The sequence below is a fragment of the Megascapheus bottae genome, chromosome 3 (assembly GCF_031878675.1).
Source record: "Megascapheus bottae isolate mThoBot1 chromosome 3, mThoBot2.hap1, whole genome shotgun sequence".
Classification (NCBI taxonomy): Eukaryota; Metazoa; Chordata; class Mammalia; order Rodentia; family Geomyidae; genus Megascapheus; species Megascapheus bottae.
Genome location: NC_143511.1, coordinates 73309199 through 73325739, shown reverse-complemented (window position 1 = coordinate 73325739; position 16541 = coordinate 73309199). Strand labels below are relative to the sequence as shown.

The 16541-nt window shown below is 41.5% G+C and overlaps 2 protein-coding genes across 5 annotated transcripts in view; one reads left to right on the top strand and one right to left on the bottom strand.

The window, feature by feature from the left end:
• Nucleotides 1–2803, bottom strand: part of Slc31a1 (solute carrier family 31 member 1) — a 31756-nt gene extending 28953 nt beyond the window's left edge. The window contains exon 1 of the mRNA XM_090330457.1: nucleotides 2668–2803. The gene's annotated coding sequence lies outside the window, so the exon portion shown is untranslated. The remainder of the gene's footprint in view (nucleotides 1–2667) is intronic.
• A 198-nt stretch (nucleotides 2804–3001) lies between these two features.
• The window catches only part of Fkbp15 (FKBP prolyl isomerase family member 15), a 50927-nt gene continuing 37387 nt past the window's right edge, over nucleotides 3002–16541 (top strand). For 2 of the 4 annotated variants that reach the window (XM_090330451.1, XM_090330452.1), the window contains exons 1-4: nucleotides 3002–3152; nucleotides 11027–11142; nucleotides 15344–15428; nucleotides 15856–15925. In XM_090330451.1, the coding sequence (XP_090186577.1) occupies nucleotides 3106–3152; nucleotides 11027–11142; nucleotides 15344–15428; nucleotides 15856–15925 (318 nt within the window). In that variant the 5' untranslated portion in view covers nucleotides 3002–3105. The remainder of the gene's footprint in view (nucleotides 3153–11026; nucleotides 11143–15343; nucleotides 15429–15855; nucleotides 15926–16541) is intronic. The other 2 variants (XM_090330450.1, XM_090330453.1) reach the window with 2 other exon arrangements.

Genomic DNA, 16541 nt, shown 5'->3' with positions numbered 1-16541 from the left:
AGGGACTACTCTGTTCTACACAACACTCATCATAGCACCTTGTACAAAGTAGGCTTTCAGAAACTTCTTCAATTGAATTCAGATATTCTTCTGCTTTTAGTGATTGAATACTACACAAATCTACTAAGCATATATCTAATCATGTTTCTATACCACACCGATGATATAACTTGGTTATAGCTTCACTAATCATAAATGCATGTACCAGTATGATTAGTATGGGTACACTTGTATATTAAATTGAAATACCTTACAAATTTTCTGATAATTTGAATTATTCAAATAATTTTTAAATTATTTAATAATGCAATAATGATTAAAACTACAATTTCTGCTTTCTAATCAATCTCTATTCATTTTTTATGAATCCATCAATATACTACATACTTAAGCGAAACAAATGAACTTAATTTAAATACTTAATTTAAACTTGACATCAAGGTTATGCCTTACTTAAGGACACAAAGTAGATGTGGCTATATATGTAGTCCACTCCTTGTACAGAGTCTTTAGGGAGTATGCCCAAGCAAAAAGTGAATTAGAAGGGTCAGGACAGAAATTCAGGTATCCGGAATTCCTCATCTATTACTGCCAACTTGGGGATACTCAATGTAGAACACAATGGTTTTTTAGGTGAACCCAATCCTGCACTGCCAAGTCTGAAAGTCTGGGAGCAATTCACCAACTTTCTCTTCCTCACACTGCCAGTGAAAATCATATTAGTGGTGGTGTCATCCTGGTGGTGGTGTCCAATCACCAAAAAGGCAGACATTAGGCTTCCAGAATATCTAAAAAGGCCATTAAACAACAGCCAGAAAAAAAAAAAACTCTACCCTCAAATTTGAGATAAGAGCTCAAATGTTCCCTTGGCATTTTAAGGGAGCTTCAGTACTGGGGAGAGGGATTGGAAAAGGTTATGATGCTTATCTAGTTCAATCTCCCTCCACCCCAGAGGTAGCAAGCCAAGTTCACATTCTAAATAGATCTCCTGCTTATAGTGCTTATATTTCGGTTGCATCATTCCTTTAACATTCACCTTTCACTGAGTGAGCCATCTTAATCTGTAAAATAAGCACAAGAAGCAAACTACCAGCCCTAATCCTCATTTATACAGAGGAATAATTTATTTACCATCAAAATTATAGGTAATATTTCTTTTTTTTTTTTTGCCAGTCCTGGGCTTCAGCTCAGGGCCTGAGCAATGTCCTTAGCCTTTCTCAAGGCTAGAGCTCTACCACTTGAGCCTCAGCACCACTTCCGACTTTTTTCTATGTATGTGGTACCAAGGAATCGAACCCGGGTCTTCATGCATGCTAGGCAAGCACTTTAACCACTAGGCCAAACTCTCGGCCCTCTAGGTAATATTTCTAACTCTCCTATTTCTCTCATGCTCCTCCCCTGGAGTTTTAGACAACAGTACAGTCAACTTGAATTAACAAAAGAGACTAAGCAACCTAGACAGTTCACAGCCACTACAGCATTTTTATCTTTCTGGAAGCTACCTATAATAGGCAAGAGCTCTATGGCTAGGCTCTCTGGGACACATAGGAAAAACAAAAATAAAACAAATAACAATAACAAAAACCCAACAATCCTGAGAGTAAACGAAGAAATAAGGGAACAAGGATAAATTCCATTATTCAATCTAATAAAAAATGAATGAGAACCCCTTGTGGGTAAGAAGACTCACAGTTCAATAGTACACAAACTATAATAAAAAGCGCAACAGGAGGCGCGCCAAGAGGTACAAAGTTCTCTGGGAAAGGAGCTTCCAATCATTTTAATATCAGGCCAATAGATTAAAACATGTAGTTAGGGAACGCCTGAAGTGTCAGAGACAGTCTGGATAGGAAGAAGTCCAGAGAGATCTGTGAAAATGGTCACTACACTGACACACTATCTTTTTACCCTTGACTAAGACAGGGGCTAACCCCAAGACTGTCCCAAGAATGGCATCCAGATAACCAAAGACACACTGACATATAGAGAGTGGGCAGAGAAATTGGCACCAACGACTGGTGACCTAAGACTGGGGCAGGATGGACACAGCGAAACCCAGATCAAAGCAAGAACGTGTCTGGCGTTAAAAGTTTCCTCTTTTCCATGATCCACCTCCAGAACACCCCGGCTCTTCTGTATCTCACCTGCGTGGATTCTAGAACCGAGACTCTCCCCGGGGGGCCTTTTGCCATAGTCTAGCAATACACAACCACTCTGAACCGGTACACAGTGCTTCATGACCAAGATACCAGCTCGTTAAATCCTGATTCAGAGGACTCGGTTTGCCCTTTACGCTGTGTGACCTCGGACTAGCCACTCCAGCACTTAGTTCTTACGTCTCCTTACGTGCAAATTCTGGGATTATGAGGAGACCGGACTTGGAGAAGATCTCTTGAAGTGGAAAAGCTTACCCGGCACAGGAAAGTACCGAGCAACACCGCCCGCTGCAGAGATGGGGAAACTGAGGCAGCAAACACCGTGTCTAAGGTAACGCGGATTCGGCCACTTGTACGTCAAGGCCAAAGCTCGGGGATCCCACTTTGTAGTCCCGGATTCTTTCTCCTTCCGCCCAGCAGAGATGAGAGGCGGAGGGTCCCGGTCCCGGTCCCGCGGAGGGGACAGGACGGTGCACATGCCAGGACTGGAAGAGGGGCGGGGAGGCCTTACCTTCCCAGGTCGAGTTCTGCCACCAACGCCGCCCTCTCAGAATCTCAACCCGTCACCCCCCTCACGACTTCTCAGAAGCCCCTTTGAGTTCTGCCAGGCTCGACGTGTCTACAACTGCCACAGAGGCCACCGAAGGATTCCCGCCTTCGCCCCGCCTCCTCCCGCCCCCTGGACCGTCTGCCCAATCACACGCAGCGCTTCGGAACGCCACCCCCTCTCCCTGGCCTGGAGAGGCCTGACGTCACGGGGCGCTAGCCTCCTCATTTGCCTTTGCTCCACCCTCCTGCCTAAGTCCAGTCTCTCCTCTCCGTGGAAGCCACCGGGCGAATTTGCCCTGCCGGAAAGCAGCGCGCCGCCGCGGCATTTTACGACAGTGGTGCTGACAGGTCGTGGGAACATCCGGCTTCCTAGGTGCAACAGGGGGGGACAGCCGACACGATGTTTGGTGCGGAGGACGAGGACGACTTCCTCTCGCCGAACGGCGGGTGAGTGACTGAGCGGCGGGGGCCGGAAGGCCTGGCCAGCACAGCCTGGAGGACGATTTGGAGGGGCGGGGGGGTTCGGTGTCTCCTCTGGCCTCCTGCTCACTTCCGGGTCTTGTCCCATTCTGGTTCTAATACGAACCCCGGCGTCGTCCGCAGCGCTGAGTTCTGGGCCGGCCATCTCCCTTGGACATTGTAGCATGACCCTGGGGTTGGCTTTTTGCGCTTTCTGAATCACACAGTGTATCCGGTGAAAGGGGGGTGACTGCTGTCTGAAGTGTTTTTGTGGGAGTCGGCGCCCGTAAAGCTATGAGCTGCAATTAGACGAGACTTTCTCTTTTCTGTGAACGAGGCAATGGCACTTCAGAAGCAAGCGCTGGGTGGGTCAGCTCCGAGCCTCCTTCGAAGTCTCCTTCAGACGTCACGTGCGTGTGTGTGTGTGTGTGTGTGTGTGTGTGTGCGCGTGCGCGAGCGTGCGCGCCCCTTCTACAGCAGGGCATACTGCTTCCTTTTCCTTATTCCCCACCAGTGAGTGGGTCTGCCTTTGCACATCCAGCCTGCTCACATGGAAGTCCTGACAGAACAGGCACTGCTTATTTTGTTCATTTCTGCATGGCACTGGTACCTGGCTTGGATTGAGTGCCCAGGAAGGGCCGTGATTATAACTGTGAAATTGAGTTTTGTAAACTCTCAAGGTTTAAAACCAGTGTGAGGCACTGTAGTCCTTATTTCCGGCCCTCAAAGAAGGCTTTAAAGAGAGGTAAGGCTGTCCATTTTTCTCTTTCAGTAGTGGGCATGTTCCTTTGTGCACTGCCAGCACACGTTAGCTCCACACTCTATAATCTTCGCAGGGCCTTTTTTTTGAACATCTGCTTTACAAGTTTTGTGCATTAGGAACGATGCATTGAAGAGTGAGGGATTACAAATGCTAAGAGGTTAAAAAATGGTTAAGTAAGCTGCTGTGGTAAGCCCTCAAGTTGCTTCCAGACATACTAGAGTTCAATACATGAAGGGCCATAAAATAAATGACCCAGCTCTCGTCTGATATTAAAAGGGACCTTTAGGCCCTCACTTACTAGCTCGGTATTACCCATCCTTGAGGATTATTTTCTCTCTCACTACCTTAATTCACTCCTGCCTTGACTTTAGATTGTATCCATTTAGTTCCACTTTAGTTTTATGTTGGGGTATTCACTGCTTACTTTGTTTCCTGTTTCACCCTAAACTGTCACTACAAATGCAATTCAATCCCACCTCCCTCCTGCTGTATAGTCAATGTTTTAAGTTAATGGGGTTTTTTTTCATCTATTTTTCAATTTATTTTATGTGTACTTTTTTGGGGGGGGTCAGTACTGAGAATTAAACTCAGGGCCTTATGCTTGCTAGGCAGGTACTTTACCACTAAGCCCCATCTCTAGCTTTAAATTCACATTAATTAATCATTATGTGAAAGTATTCAGGAGTGTCTGTAAAGGAACTTTTAACACTCCTGACTCTCCTGACACTGTTCACTGCTGACTGAATGTTGTTACAGAGTAGACAATGACAGTCATGTGCTCTTCCTAGATTCCCATCTCTTCCTGGCTCAACTAGTCTGATTTCCTGAGCAGGAGCAGACTTATCAAGGACCTAACACACTTTAGGCATGTAGCTGTGTTCTGAGACATTAAACAAAACAACAACAAAAACACCCTAAGAAAGGAAGCTGTATGGATAAGTTGTTCCCCAACAGTAACCAGGAAAATGGGGTGAAATTTAATATGAACAGTGGGAAACATTTCATTAGCATTCTGTGGTTTAGCTATTCTTTCTTTGGTGTCTCTGAGGAAGTAAAACATATGACAGTGAACAAGCAGTTCTCAGTTCCTCTCTTACCGCAATTTACTGTGAATGAACTTGCTTAAGCTTCAAGTCTCTTGAATTAACTATATGACTTACTTAATCCTATTTAGGATTAGAGAAAGAGAGTATCAGTGCCTAGTATGGCTAATGACTGATAAGTCTAGATGACTGAGAATTTCTGGGCCTCTGAAAGTCTATGGTTAACCTACAACTAGTAATTAGGAGGCATGTTGGTTGTTTATTTTTTTGTTTTTCCTTTTTTCCTGCCTTAGCTCTTTCCCTACCATGGTGACATTGAAATAAAGAAAAATGTAAATGACTAATAAGGGTATGCTATTTGGCTTCAATGCAGAATAGACACAGTTCTTACCCCTAAGAAACTATTTTTGGAGTTAGCATTCTTTTTTTTTTTAAGTTTTTTTTTTTTCTTGCCAGTTGTGGGGCTTGAACTCAGTGTCTGAGCACTGTCCTTGGACTTTTCTCAAGGCTAGAGCTCTACCCCTAAGCAACAACACTTCCAGCTTTTTTCTATGTATGTGGAGAAATCAAACCCGGGTCTTTGTGCATATTAGGTAAGCACTCTACCAGTAGCCCTTGGTTTTTTTGTTTTGTTTTGTTTTTATTTTAAATTGTATCTTTAATTGTACAAAGGAGTTGACATTCAACAGTGTAGTATATGAATACAATGAATCTTGGTCAGTACCCCTTGGTTTTGTTTTATTTTGGTTTTAGGCAGGGTTTCACTGTGTTACCCAGGTTAGCCTAGAATCCTTGGGCTCAAGTGATCCTTTTGTCTCAGCTTCTTGTATAATTGAGATTATAGATATGAGCAATCATGCCTAGTATTTTTTTTAACTGATCCTGAGGCTTGAACTCAGGGTCTGGAACTTTTGTACTCAAGGCTAATGCTCTACTACTTCAACCACAGTCCCACTACTTGCTTTTCGGTGGTTAATTGGAGATAAGAGTTTCATAATTTTGCTGCTTAGCCTGGGTTTGAACTTTGGTCCTTAGAGCTCATCCTCTCCAGTAGATAGGATTACTGGCATGAATCAGTGGTGCCCAACTTCATGCCTATTTTATTTTTTGTCCTAGTCCTAACATTTGACACAATTTCTAGACCTAGTCCTAGTCTTGTTTTTGTCCTAGTCCTGAGACACTATTTCTGAGCTTTTTTGCTTAAGGCTAGTGCTCTACTACTGAAGCCACAATTTCACTTCCAGCATTTTTTTCTTTTTTTTGGCAGTTTATTAGAGATAAGAGTACCACAGATTTTCCTGCTCAGACTGGCTTCTAACCACAATCCTCAGATTCTAGCCTGCTGAGTAGCAACCCAGATTACAGATATGAGCCACTAGAACCTAACTCATGCTTACCCCCCCTCTCTCTTTTTCTCCCTCCCTCCCTCCCTCCCTCCCTCCCTCCCTTCCTCCCTTCCTTCCTCTCTCTCCTTCTTGCTCCCTCTCTTTCCCTCCTCTCCCTTTCTCTTTCTTCTTTTTGTAATACTGAGTTAATCTCAGGGTATTGTGCTAGCTCAGCTGGTGTTCTACTATTCCAGATCTGCTTTTTGCTGATTATTTTGGAGATGGTGTATCACAAAATTTGCTGCCTGGGCTCTTTTAAACCACATTCCTCTGAACCTGCAACTCTTCAGTAACTAGGATTATAGGTGTGAACCACCTATAACCATACAAAGGTGCTTAAAATTGTGTGTGTGTGTGTGTGTGTGTGTGTGTGTGTGTGTGTGTGGTACTGTGATTTGCACTCAAGACCTAAGCTCTTGTTTGTTTTTCATTTTTGTTTTGTTTTGTCGTTCATGCAGCTGTGCTGTCCCTGAGGGCTTCAGCTCAAAGCTACCACTGAACCCCTCGAGCTACAGTCCTGGTTTTCTAGTGGTTAATTGGAAATAAGAGTCTCACTATCTTGGGGCCGGGAGTTTGGCCTAGTGGTAGAGTGCTTGCCTAGCATGTACAAAGACCCAGGTTCAATTCCTTGGTACCTCATACATAGAAAAAAGCTGGAAGTGTTGCTGAAGCTCAAGTGATAGAGCTCTAGCCTTGAGAAAGTCCAAGGACAGTGCTCAGGCCCTGAGTTCAAGCCCAGGATTGGCAAAAAACAAAACAAAACAAAAAAAAATCTCACTGTCTTTAGTGTCTGGGCTGGCTTTGAACCTAGGTCCTCAGATCTCAGCCTCCTGAGTAGCTAGGATTATAGGCATGAGTACCCAGCTTGTTTTTTGTTTTTGTTTTTGCTTTTCTTGCTCAAGACATGTTCTACCAATGTAACTATACCTCCACTTTGAGTTGCATGGACTTTTCTATCCAGTAGCTAGGGTTAGAGATGTGAACCATTCAGTTTAGAGAGCATTTTTAAGGGCCAGTTATGTGTAAAGTTGCCTTACACTATACGTAGGTATGTCTAGCCAAATCTGTTTGTTTTGCCAGTCTTAGGGCATGAACTCAGGGCCTGAGCACTGTTCTTGGGCTTTTTCCTCAAGGCTAGCAGGCTAGCACTTGAGTCTCAGCACTGCTTCCAGCTTTTTTTCTATGTATGTGGTACGGAGGAATTGAACCTAGGTCTTTGCTCATGCTAGGCAAGCACTCTACCACTAGGACAAACTCCTGGCCTAATGAGGCCAGTGCAGTGACTCACAGCTGTAATCCTAGCTCCTCCAAGGCTGAGAACTGAGGATCATGATTGAAAGCCAGCCGGGGCACTAAAGACTGAGAAACTCTTATCTCCAATTAATCACTAGAAAACGGAAAGTGGAGCTGTGGTTCAAGGGGTAGGGCTGTAGACTTGAGCTGAAGAGCTCTGGAACAGGGCCCAGGCCTAGAGTTTAAGTCCCATGACCCACAAAAAGAAAGAGAGGGGGGGGGGAGGAAGGAAGAAAGAGGGAGAGAGAGAAAGAGAAAAAGCCTAAATTCTTTTCTTTTGTGTGTGGGTCATGGGGCTTGAACTCTGGGCCTGGGTGCTATCCTTGAGCTTTTCAGCTCAAGACTAGTGCTCTACTATTTCAGCCACAGTGCCGCTTCTGGTTTTCTGGTGGTTAATTGGAGATAAGAGTCTCATGGACTTTCATACCTAGGCTGGCTTTGAACTGCCATCCTTAGATCTCAGCCTCCTGAGTAGCTAGGATTATAGATGTGAGCCACTACACTCGACTAAAAGCCTAAATTCTAATGTTGGTTCTTCCCACAGTTAGGAGTGTTAAACAGTAGGGGGAATAAGTCAGCTCCCCTCTTTGTACTTCTATAACTTATGTGTAAAATGATGTGATTTGTCTTGGATGGTTTGTTTTGTTGTTGTTGTGCTGGAATTGAGCCTAGGGCCTTGTACAATCCCCTTTTGACATTCCTTTTAAAAGTCAATTATTCATTTATGAGCAAATCTCAACTAGATTATGTTTCATAAATTTTTTCCCTATAAAAACGCATTGCCCAGTGATTGTATATAGAGATTCCCTTACTGAATACTTGTTTGTTAAATAAGTCATTTAAAATATGATGTAAAAATCAATGTTAATAAATTCTTTAATTTAAACAAAACAAAACATTACCAGCCAGGCAATCCTAGCTACTCAGGCATCTGAGATCTGAGGATCACAGCTTGAAGCCAGTCCAGGTAGGAAAGTTCAAGAAACTCTTATCTCCATTTAACTGTCAAAAAATGAGTTGAGGATTTAGCTCAGCGGAAGAGCCCTTGCCCTGCAAGTACAAGGCCTTGAGTTCGGTCCTCAGCTCTTTAAAAAAAAAAAAAAGTTAGAAATGGGGCTGGGAGTTTGGCCTAGTGGTAGAGTGCTTCCCTAAGCATGCACGAAGACCCAGGTTCAATTCCTCAGTACCACATACATAGAAAAAAGCCAGAAGTGGTGCTGAGACTCAAGTGGTAGAGCTCTAGTCTTGAGAAAGTCCAAGGACAGTGCTCAGGCCCTGAGCTCAAACCCAGGACTGGCAAAAAAAAAAAAAAAAAAAAGAATATGGAGCTGTGGCTTAAGTGGTAAAGCAAAATAAGTTCAAGGACAGTGCCCAGGCCCTGAGTTCAAATCCCAGACCACTCACCCTCCCCCTCCCCCCAAAAAAAGACTTTGCCAAATTTTCTTAAAATTTTACTCCTAAGGAATCTGCCTAGATTGCACTGGGTAAAAGGAGAAATCTTGGTTTCTTCTTAATTCCATGAGTATTTTTAATGTCTTATTTAAGCCAGCTCTACTCTCCTTCAAGTATTTCATTTGCAATCTCTTTTAAATTTTCTTGGACCTTAAACATTTTGGCCCCATTTATAGGAAACTTATCCTACGTTCTTTGAGAAAACAAGGTAATAGCTTTATATCATTTTGAATTTATTTTGCAAAATATTGATATACGTGTTAATGTATAAGTTGTTAAAAAAAATGACCAAGGCTGGGAATGTGGCTTAGTAGTAGAGTGCTTGCCTAACATGCATGAAACTGTGGATTCAATTCCTGAGTATCACATAAACAGAAAGAACTGGAAGTGATGCTGTGGCTCCAGTAGTAGAGTGCTAGCCTTGAAGCTCAGGAATAGTGTCCAGGCGCTGAGTTCCAGCCCCAGAATTGGCAAATAAGACCCCAAAAAGTCAAAAGAAAGTGTATTAGAATATTTACATAGCCAAATTAAGAATGCTTTTGGAGAAGATGAGCTTAAGCTAGCCTAGACTTTGAATTCATTATTGTATTAGTCAATTTTGTGTTGCTATACCAGAGTACCACAGAGTAGGGAATTTATAAGGAAAAGAACTATATTTCTCACAGCTCTGGGGACAGGAAAGTCCTCTAATATCAAGGTACCAACATCTGGGAGAGTCTTTTTGTTGCAAATCAAGCCATTTTATAATTCAGTGGTAGGCATTGTGTGACCTTCCTGCCTCCAAACACTGTTGGATTGTGAATTAAGATTCCAACACATGCTTTTCTTGGAGGAGACATAAAACATTCAGTGAAACATACAATATGCCAGACCATAAGCAAAACATACAATCAAGTGGTGATTTTAATACACAGTCAATTATCTGTTACTTGGTAAATGACTGGTAAGTTCTATTGGTCTTATGGATCATAGTGCCATATAACTGTTGCCCCTGCTACATTACTTATAATTTAAACTCATATATTACTTAATATCTGATCCTCTCATTAGATTAAATACTCCTTGAAAATAGAATCCCGTTATTCTCATCAGTGTACACCTAATACTTAATGTGATGTCTTGAATGAATAAAATATGGAGAACTTCAGAAGCCCTAGGGTGATCATGTAACCTAAATTTACAAATAACTTCTGGGGAGAGAAGGAATACAGGGAATATTTCAGGTAGAGAGAACAGAGTGTCTAAAAGCTAGAATTTGAAAGATCTTACGTTAGGCAAAACGTGTGATTAAGGGAACTTGCCTAGCATATATGAGGCCCATATATGAAGTCCTGAGTTGGAGTGGGAGAAGGGAAAACAAAGCCTTGTGTGAGAAATACAAAGTTCCTCACAGTAGTTCTAGCACTCAGTTGAAGATGAGAAATTGCCAAGTATGAAGGTAGGGAAATAAGGGATGGTAAAAACTTGAAGGACTTTGTAAAGCTGTCTTGTGGAGTTTGGATTTTTATCTTGGTAATAGGGAGATATTATTGACAAAGACCACTCGTAGGTAGGTGCAGTTAGGAGAAGAGATAAGAAGCAGACAAGACTGAGGATGGGAGATGGATCAGGAAGTTGTTGTGTCATTGAAACTAGATAGAGGTAATGAAGGCCTGGCCTGGGGAAGTGACAATAAGGAGAATGAGTTTGGGAAATATTTTGGAAATAATATCAGACGGGGTTGGAGGTTAAGTCAGCTGATAATTTCAGATCACGAAATACAGTCTTGATTTCAGACCCCTGCTACTGTCAGTTCCAGTGTTGAGTTGGTGGGATATACTGTCAGGAGGCCATTTAATCATTCAGTTTTGAAGATGAGCAACTTTTATTATGATTCCATGCTCAGAATATGTTCAATGAAAATTTATTTTCATTTTCTACTAACAGTGCCAGATTGGCCTCTCTTTTTGGATTGGATGATACAACTTCTGGCCAAGGAAATGAATTCTTTCAGTATACAGCCCCAAAGCAGCCTAAGAAAGGCCAAGGAACAACAGCAACAGGTAAGTTAGGAAGCATTAGAGTTGGGCTTTAACAGGTTAGTTGGAATGATAAACAATCTTTCTGACAGTGATATGCTATATCATGTATCCTTGACCAGCCTGAGTAAGCCCACCATCATTAGTGGATATCCTGAATTCTGTGATTCTGTGCTGTAGCAGCTCAGGTGGAAATTGATGGGGTAGGGTTACAGGGAAGCTTTTCTGTCCCATTTGGCCACCACTCTAAAACTGCCCAAGGCACTTTAAATGAACACTGTCCAGTGGCTATGCCTGCATATGCATTGTTCCTTAGCTTTCTTTTTGCTCAAGGCTGGTGCTCTACCACTTCTGGTTTTTTGATGGTTAGTTAGAGATAAGAATCTTACATTGTCCTGCCTGCCTGGGTGGGCTTCAATCTTCAATCCTCAGATTCTTGAGTCGCTAGTATTATAGGAATGAGCCACTGATGCCTGGCTTTACCAGAATTTTGAGGCCCACAAAGGTTTAGGGTTTTCTAAGGTCAACATTAATAAGTGATATAGACCTAGGAACGTGACTCAAGTGGTAGGATGTTTGGCTTACATGAGCAAGGCCAGGGTTCATTCTCCAGTACCAAAACAAACAAGCAAACAAACAAAATCCCACTAATAAGTGACAGAGTTGAAAGTTGAACTCTGATCTGACAGACTCTGCAGCTTTTATTCTTTACACTTCCTTGTTTTTGTGTAAGACCCTGATAAGGAATGAAGTATTGATAAGAATAGCCCCAAGGAGAGCAGATGGTAAGGGACATTAAATTATGTAGTTGTCAAATGAAGATTTAAGTATTGAGTATCTTTTACATGTTAGGCACAGTGCTAGCGCTGAGGCTAACCATCAGTGCTCAGAGTTGAGTATTTGCTACAGACTTCTTATGTTTGGCCTGTGTTAGGAGCTCACTCTTTTCCCTTTACTGTGTAGGAGTTTCCTCCACATACAGAATAATTCTCCAGTGATCTTGAAGTGAGTACCCTATACCTAAATCAGTGCTTAGGTGATATTCCTGAAGATAGTATCAGATTGAGGACTTCATTCCATAAAACTATCACAAATCTAAATTCTTACTGACCAGCCACAAACCAGGGTTCCTATGATTCCCCCTCCTTATGTTTAATTAATTGGCTAGAATGGCTCACAGAACTCAGGGAAACATTTTCTTATGTTTGATGGTTTCTTATAAAAGATGATAAAGATTCAGATGAACAGTCAGATAAGGAGATAAATATGGCAAGATATGTTGTGGTAAGAGAGTACAGATCTCCCAGGACCTCTCTGGGTGTAATGTTCCTCCAAGTCTTCTATAGAGAAAGAAAGAAAGAAAGAAAAAAAGAAAGAAAGAAAGAAGGAGGAAGGAAGAAATTCTAGAACCTGAAAGAAAGAAAAAGAAAAAAAGAAAGAAAGGAAGGAAGGAAGAAAGGAAGAAAGAAAGAAAGAGAAAGGAAGGAAGGAAGGAAGAAATTCTAGAACCAGAAAGAAAGAAAGAAAGATTCTAGAACCCAGAAGTTCTTCAGCTCTTGTCCTCCAGGACATTTTCTAGAGTTCGATCTCCAGCCTACCTTGTCTAGAGATTGGTGAGAACAGCTGAAAGCTACAACTTTCCATTTTTCTTATTACTAGCTCCATCCTAGAGCCTGAGCCTAAGTCACCTCAATAGCATTGTCAAAAGACAAAATTACCCTGCTGCAGTGGCTCACCCCTGTAATCCTAACTACTCAGGATGCTGAGATCTGAGGATCACAGTTCAAAGCCAGCCCTGACACTAAAGACCATGAGACTCTTATCTCCAATTAATCTCTAGAAAAGGGGAAGTGGGGCTTAGGCTCCAGGGGTAGGGTGGTATCCTTGAGCTGAAGAGCCCAGGGACAGTACCCAGACCCAAAGTTCAGGCCCCATGACTCACCAAAAAAAAAAAAAGACAAAATTAGCCAGGTTCTAGTGGCAGAAGGGAGGGAGAGAGAGAGGAGAGAGGAGAAAAGGAGAAAGTGGCAAGGCGGGTAATAGGATTCAAGGGAAAGTGACAAGTGGTGAAGATTCAGTTATGGTTATGGAGTATATACCTATGTGTCTATATAATATAGCCATGCATATATGCATACATATACACATTTTTTAATTTTATTTTTTTATTATTGAGGTAATGTATAGAAGGGTTACAGTTACATTTGCCAGATGTAGGTGCATTACTTCTCACACACTGATAATCCTTCTTACGTTTTTTGTCCCCATTTCCCTCCTCCCCCCTTATACACACATTTTTATCCCATGAAAAAGGAAACTGTAATTTAGCAATACTTTACTCAGGACAAAAAAAAAAAACAAACCCACAACAATTACCTGCTGAGAGCGAAGTCCACAATCTTTGCAAGTAATTTTAGAGGGAGGAATGCTGAGCTTAGGAGAAGCTCACACACTTATCACATCTGGCCCATGTATCCATCTGGCAAGTCTACAAACAGCCTTCCCTCTCCAGGATAGGGTCATCTTGGCCTGAGTTCCCTAGAAGAAGCTAAACTATTAAAGGAGAATTGCAGGCTGGCCTTGGAAAACAGTAACTTTACTCAGTGCTCCATTCTTGTCCAGATAATCTTAACTTTGGCCTTACATACTGTTTGTTATTATTTTTTTTCTGGAGAAGAGGTTTATTGTAATATTTCACGTAACTGGAGAGTGCATACGGGGCTCTAGTGGCTCCTGTTGGTATAATCCTACTTACTCAGAAGGCTGAGATGTGAGAATCTTGGTTTGAAGATAGCCTGGACAGACAATTCCAGGAGACTTTTTTTTTTGCCTGTCCTGGGATTTGAACTCAGGACTTAGATGCTATTCCTGAGCCTCTTTGTGCTCAAGTCTGCTGCTCTACCACTTAAGCCACACTGCCACTTCTGGCTTTTTCTGAGCTGTTTATTGGAGATAAGAATGTCACAGACTTTCCTGTCTGGGCTGGCTTCAAACTGTGATCGCAGATTTCAACCTCCTGAGTAGCTAGAATTAATTATAGGCATGAGCCACTGGCTCTGGCAAGACTTAACTGCAATTAACCAGCAAAAAGCTAGAAGTTGAAATGCAGCTCAAGTGATAGAGTAGAAGGGGTATGTAAAAAATAGGTATTTGAAGAATGTTCTTCAAAACATTATATACAATAGAGAAAAATACTGAAAATAGCCCAAAGAACTATCAAGTAATAAGGACCTAGGTAAATTGTGATAGTCATAGTATTTCATGTAGCTTTGAACAGCATGGAGAAATGTTTATAATGTGGTTCATGAAAGAAAAGATATCAGATGTACCATTAATTTTGTGTATGTATGCCAGTGTTGGGGCGTCAGTGCAGTGCTTTGAACTCTTGGTTGGCTTTTTTTACTTAAGGATGGCATTCTACAACTTGAGTCACAGCTACATAGCTAATCTCTTGGAATTTAGTCCCTGGTCCAAGGCAGGCACTAAAGGTGTGAGTCATCATGCCTGGCATGAGACCCTATCTTAAAAATAATAATAATTTGGCTGGGAGTTTGGCCTAGTCATTGAGTGCTTGCCTAGCATGAATGAAGACCTGGATTTAATCCTTCAGTACCACATATTGAAAAAAGCCAGAAGTGATGCTGTGGCTCCAGTGGTAGAGTTCTAGCATTGAGAAAGCCTAAGCCAGTGCTCAGGCCCTGAGCTTAAGCCCTGGGACTGGCCAAAAATAAAAAATAAATAATAATTTAAAGCATTTAGCCTTAGTATGCTATTTCAGAACATTGACATTAGTAATGGGTATGATTTAAATATCACTCTAAATTTCCAATGCCAGTAGTATAAGAAAAGGAAATTATATATATATGTGTGTGTAATATATATATATATATATATATATCAAAGCTGCCCTAATATTGGAGAGAAAATAAAAAGCAGATAGAGTGTAACCATATTACTATATAGTACTTCTTGTTCAGGCCAAAAAACTCTTCTATTTGTACTATATTGCACAGAAGTTTGAGTCCTGGGTTCTAATACTAGGTTTGTTGCTATCATGTGTACCACACTGGGGCACTCATATTGTTGCTTCCTCAGCAGACAAGTACTGTTTTGTAGATCAAGTGAGAGTAATGATCATGAAAACATTATAGCCCTAATTGCAAAGTGTAAATTTTTGAAGCTAAACATTTAAGATCAGTGTCACTTCTGTTTTCTTCATGTTCAGGAAATCAGACACCACCAAAACCAGCCCCAGCTCCCACAGGCACTTCTGCAGTCCTGGTTGCAACAGCAGTCCATGCTTACCGGTAGTAAGTAGCTAAGAAAGAAAGCTCTGTGAAGCTGGAGGAGGGAGGGAAGGGATCTGTAGTTCGTTTTCTTTTTTTCTCCCAAAGTCTCCACTCATCGCTAACTAGCTTCTTAGTCCTTCTACAGAAAAAGCACCCTTAAGCCTCTTCATATTTTACTTTTCATGATTTCACCATGTAAACTTGCAGAGTGGTTGTTTTGTTTATTCTTTAAGCACTTTCCTCTCAAAGAAAGCTACTCCACTGAAAACCATGAATGCTAGATACTTAAAGAGGCAAGAAGTTATATGAGCTTTAGAAACTGTTCACCTTGGTTCTTTTTCTAGAGACCCAATGACTAGATCCCAACTTCTGTGTTCCTGAAAAGAGAGTTGATTCTGCATATTTTAGAGGAGTATTAATACCTGCTTGCTTTTTTTTTTTTCAACAGCATAAATGGTCAGTACGTAAAGCAGGGCAAATTTGGTGCTGCAGTCCTGGGCAACCACACAGCCAAAGATGTGAGTATCCCATATTTTATGTCTGTTCCCCTGTCCACCACATAACCAGTGAGCTGGTTATTTATCTGGGCTGGCTCGGAGTCTCAGGGGTCAGAGGATTAAAATGATGATTAGCCATGAAGGTTAATATATAATATTAAGGTATTGTAAATGTAAGTGTTCACTTACTAGTAGGTATTAAAACAATCTAATCATTTAAATTGTTTAATTGGGAGGGGGTGGAGGGAGGGAAATGGGGACAAAAACATGAGAAGGGGTATCAAGGTGTGAGAAGTAATGCACCTTCTATCTGGCGAATATAACTATAACCCCTCTATACAGTACAATAAAAAAATTAAATTAAAAAGTATGGACAGACACTCAATTTACAGAATGAAAAAATAAATAAAATGTTTACTTTAGATATCCCTTTTGTGATATGGTCTGAGTTTAAAAATTTAGGAAGCTTTACGTAATTTATCAAGAGTACTTTTTTTTGTTTGATAGTTAATGAATATTCATTGTTCTACCTAGAGTATTATGTTTTTATTCTTTTGGAAAGCTTGAAAATAAGACTGGGCACTTGGTCCTAGTGAAATGATAGGGATAAAATACATGTGGATAAAAGCCCAGAATG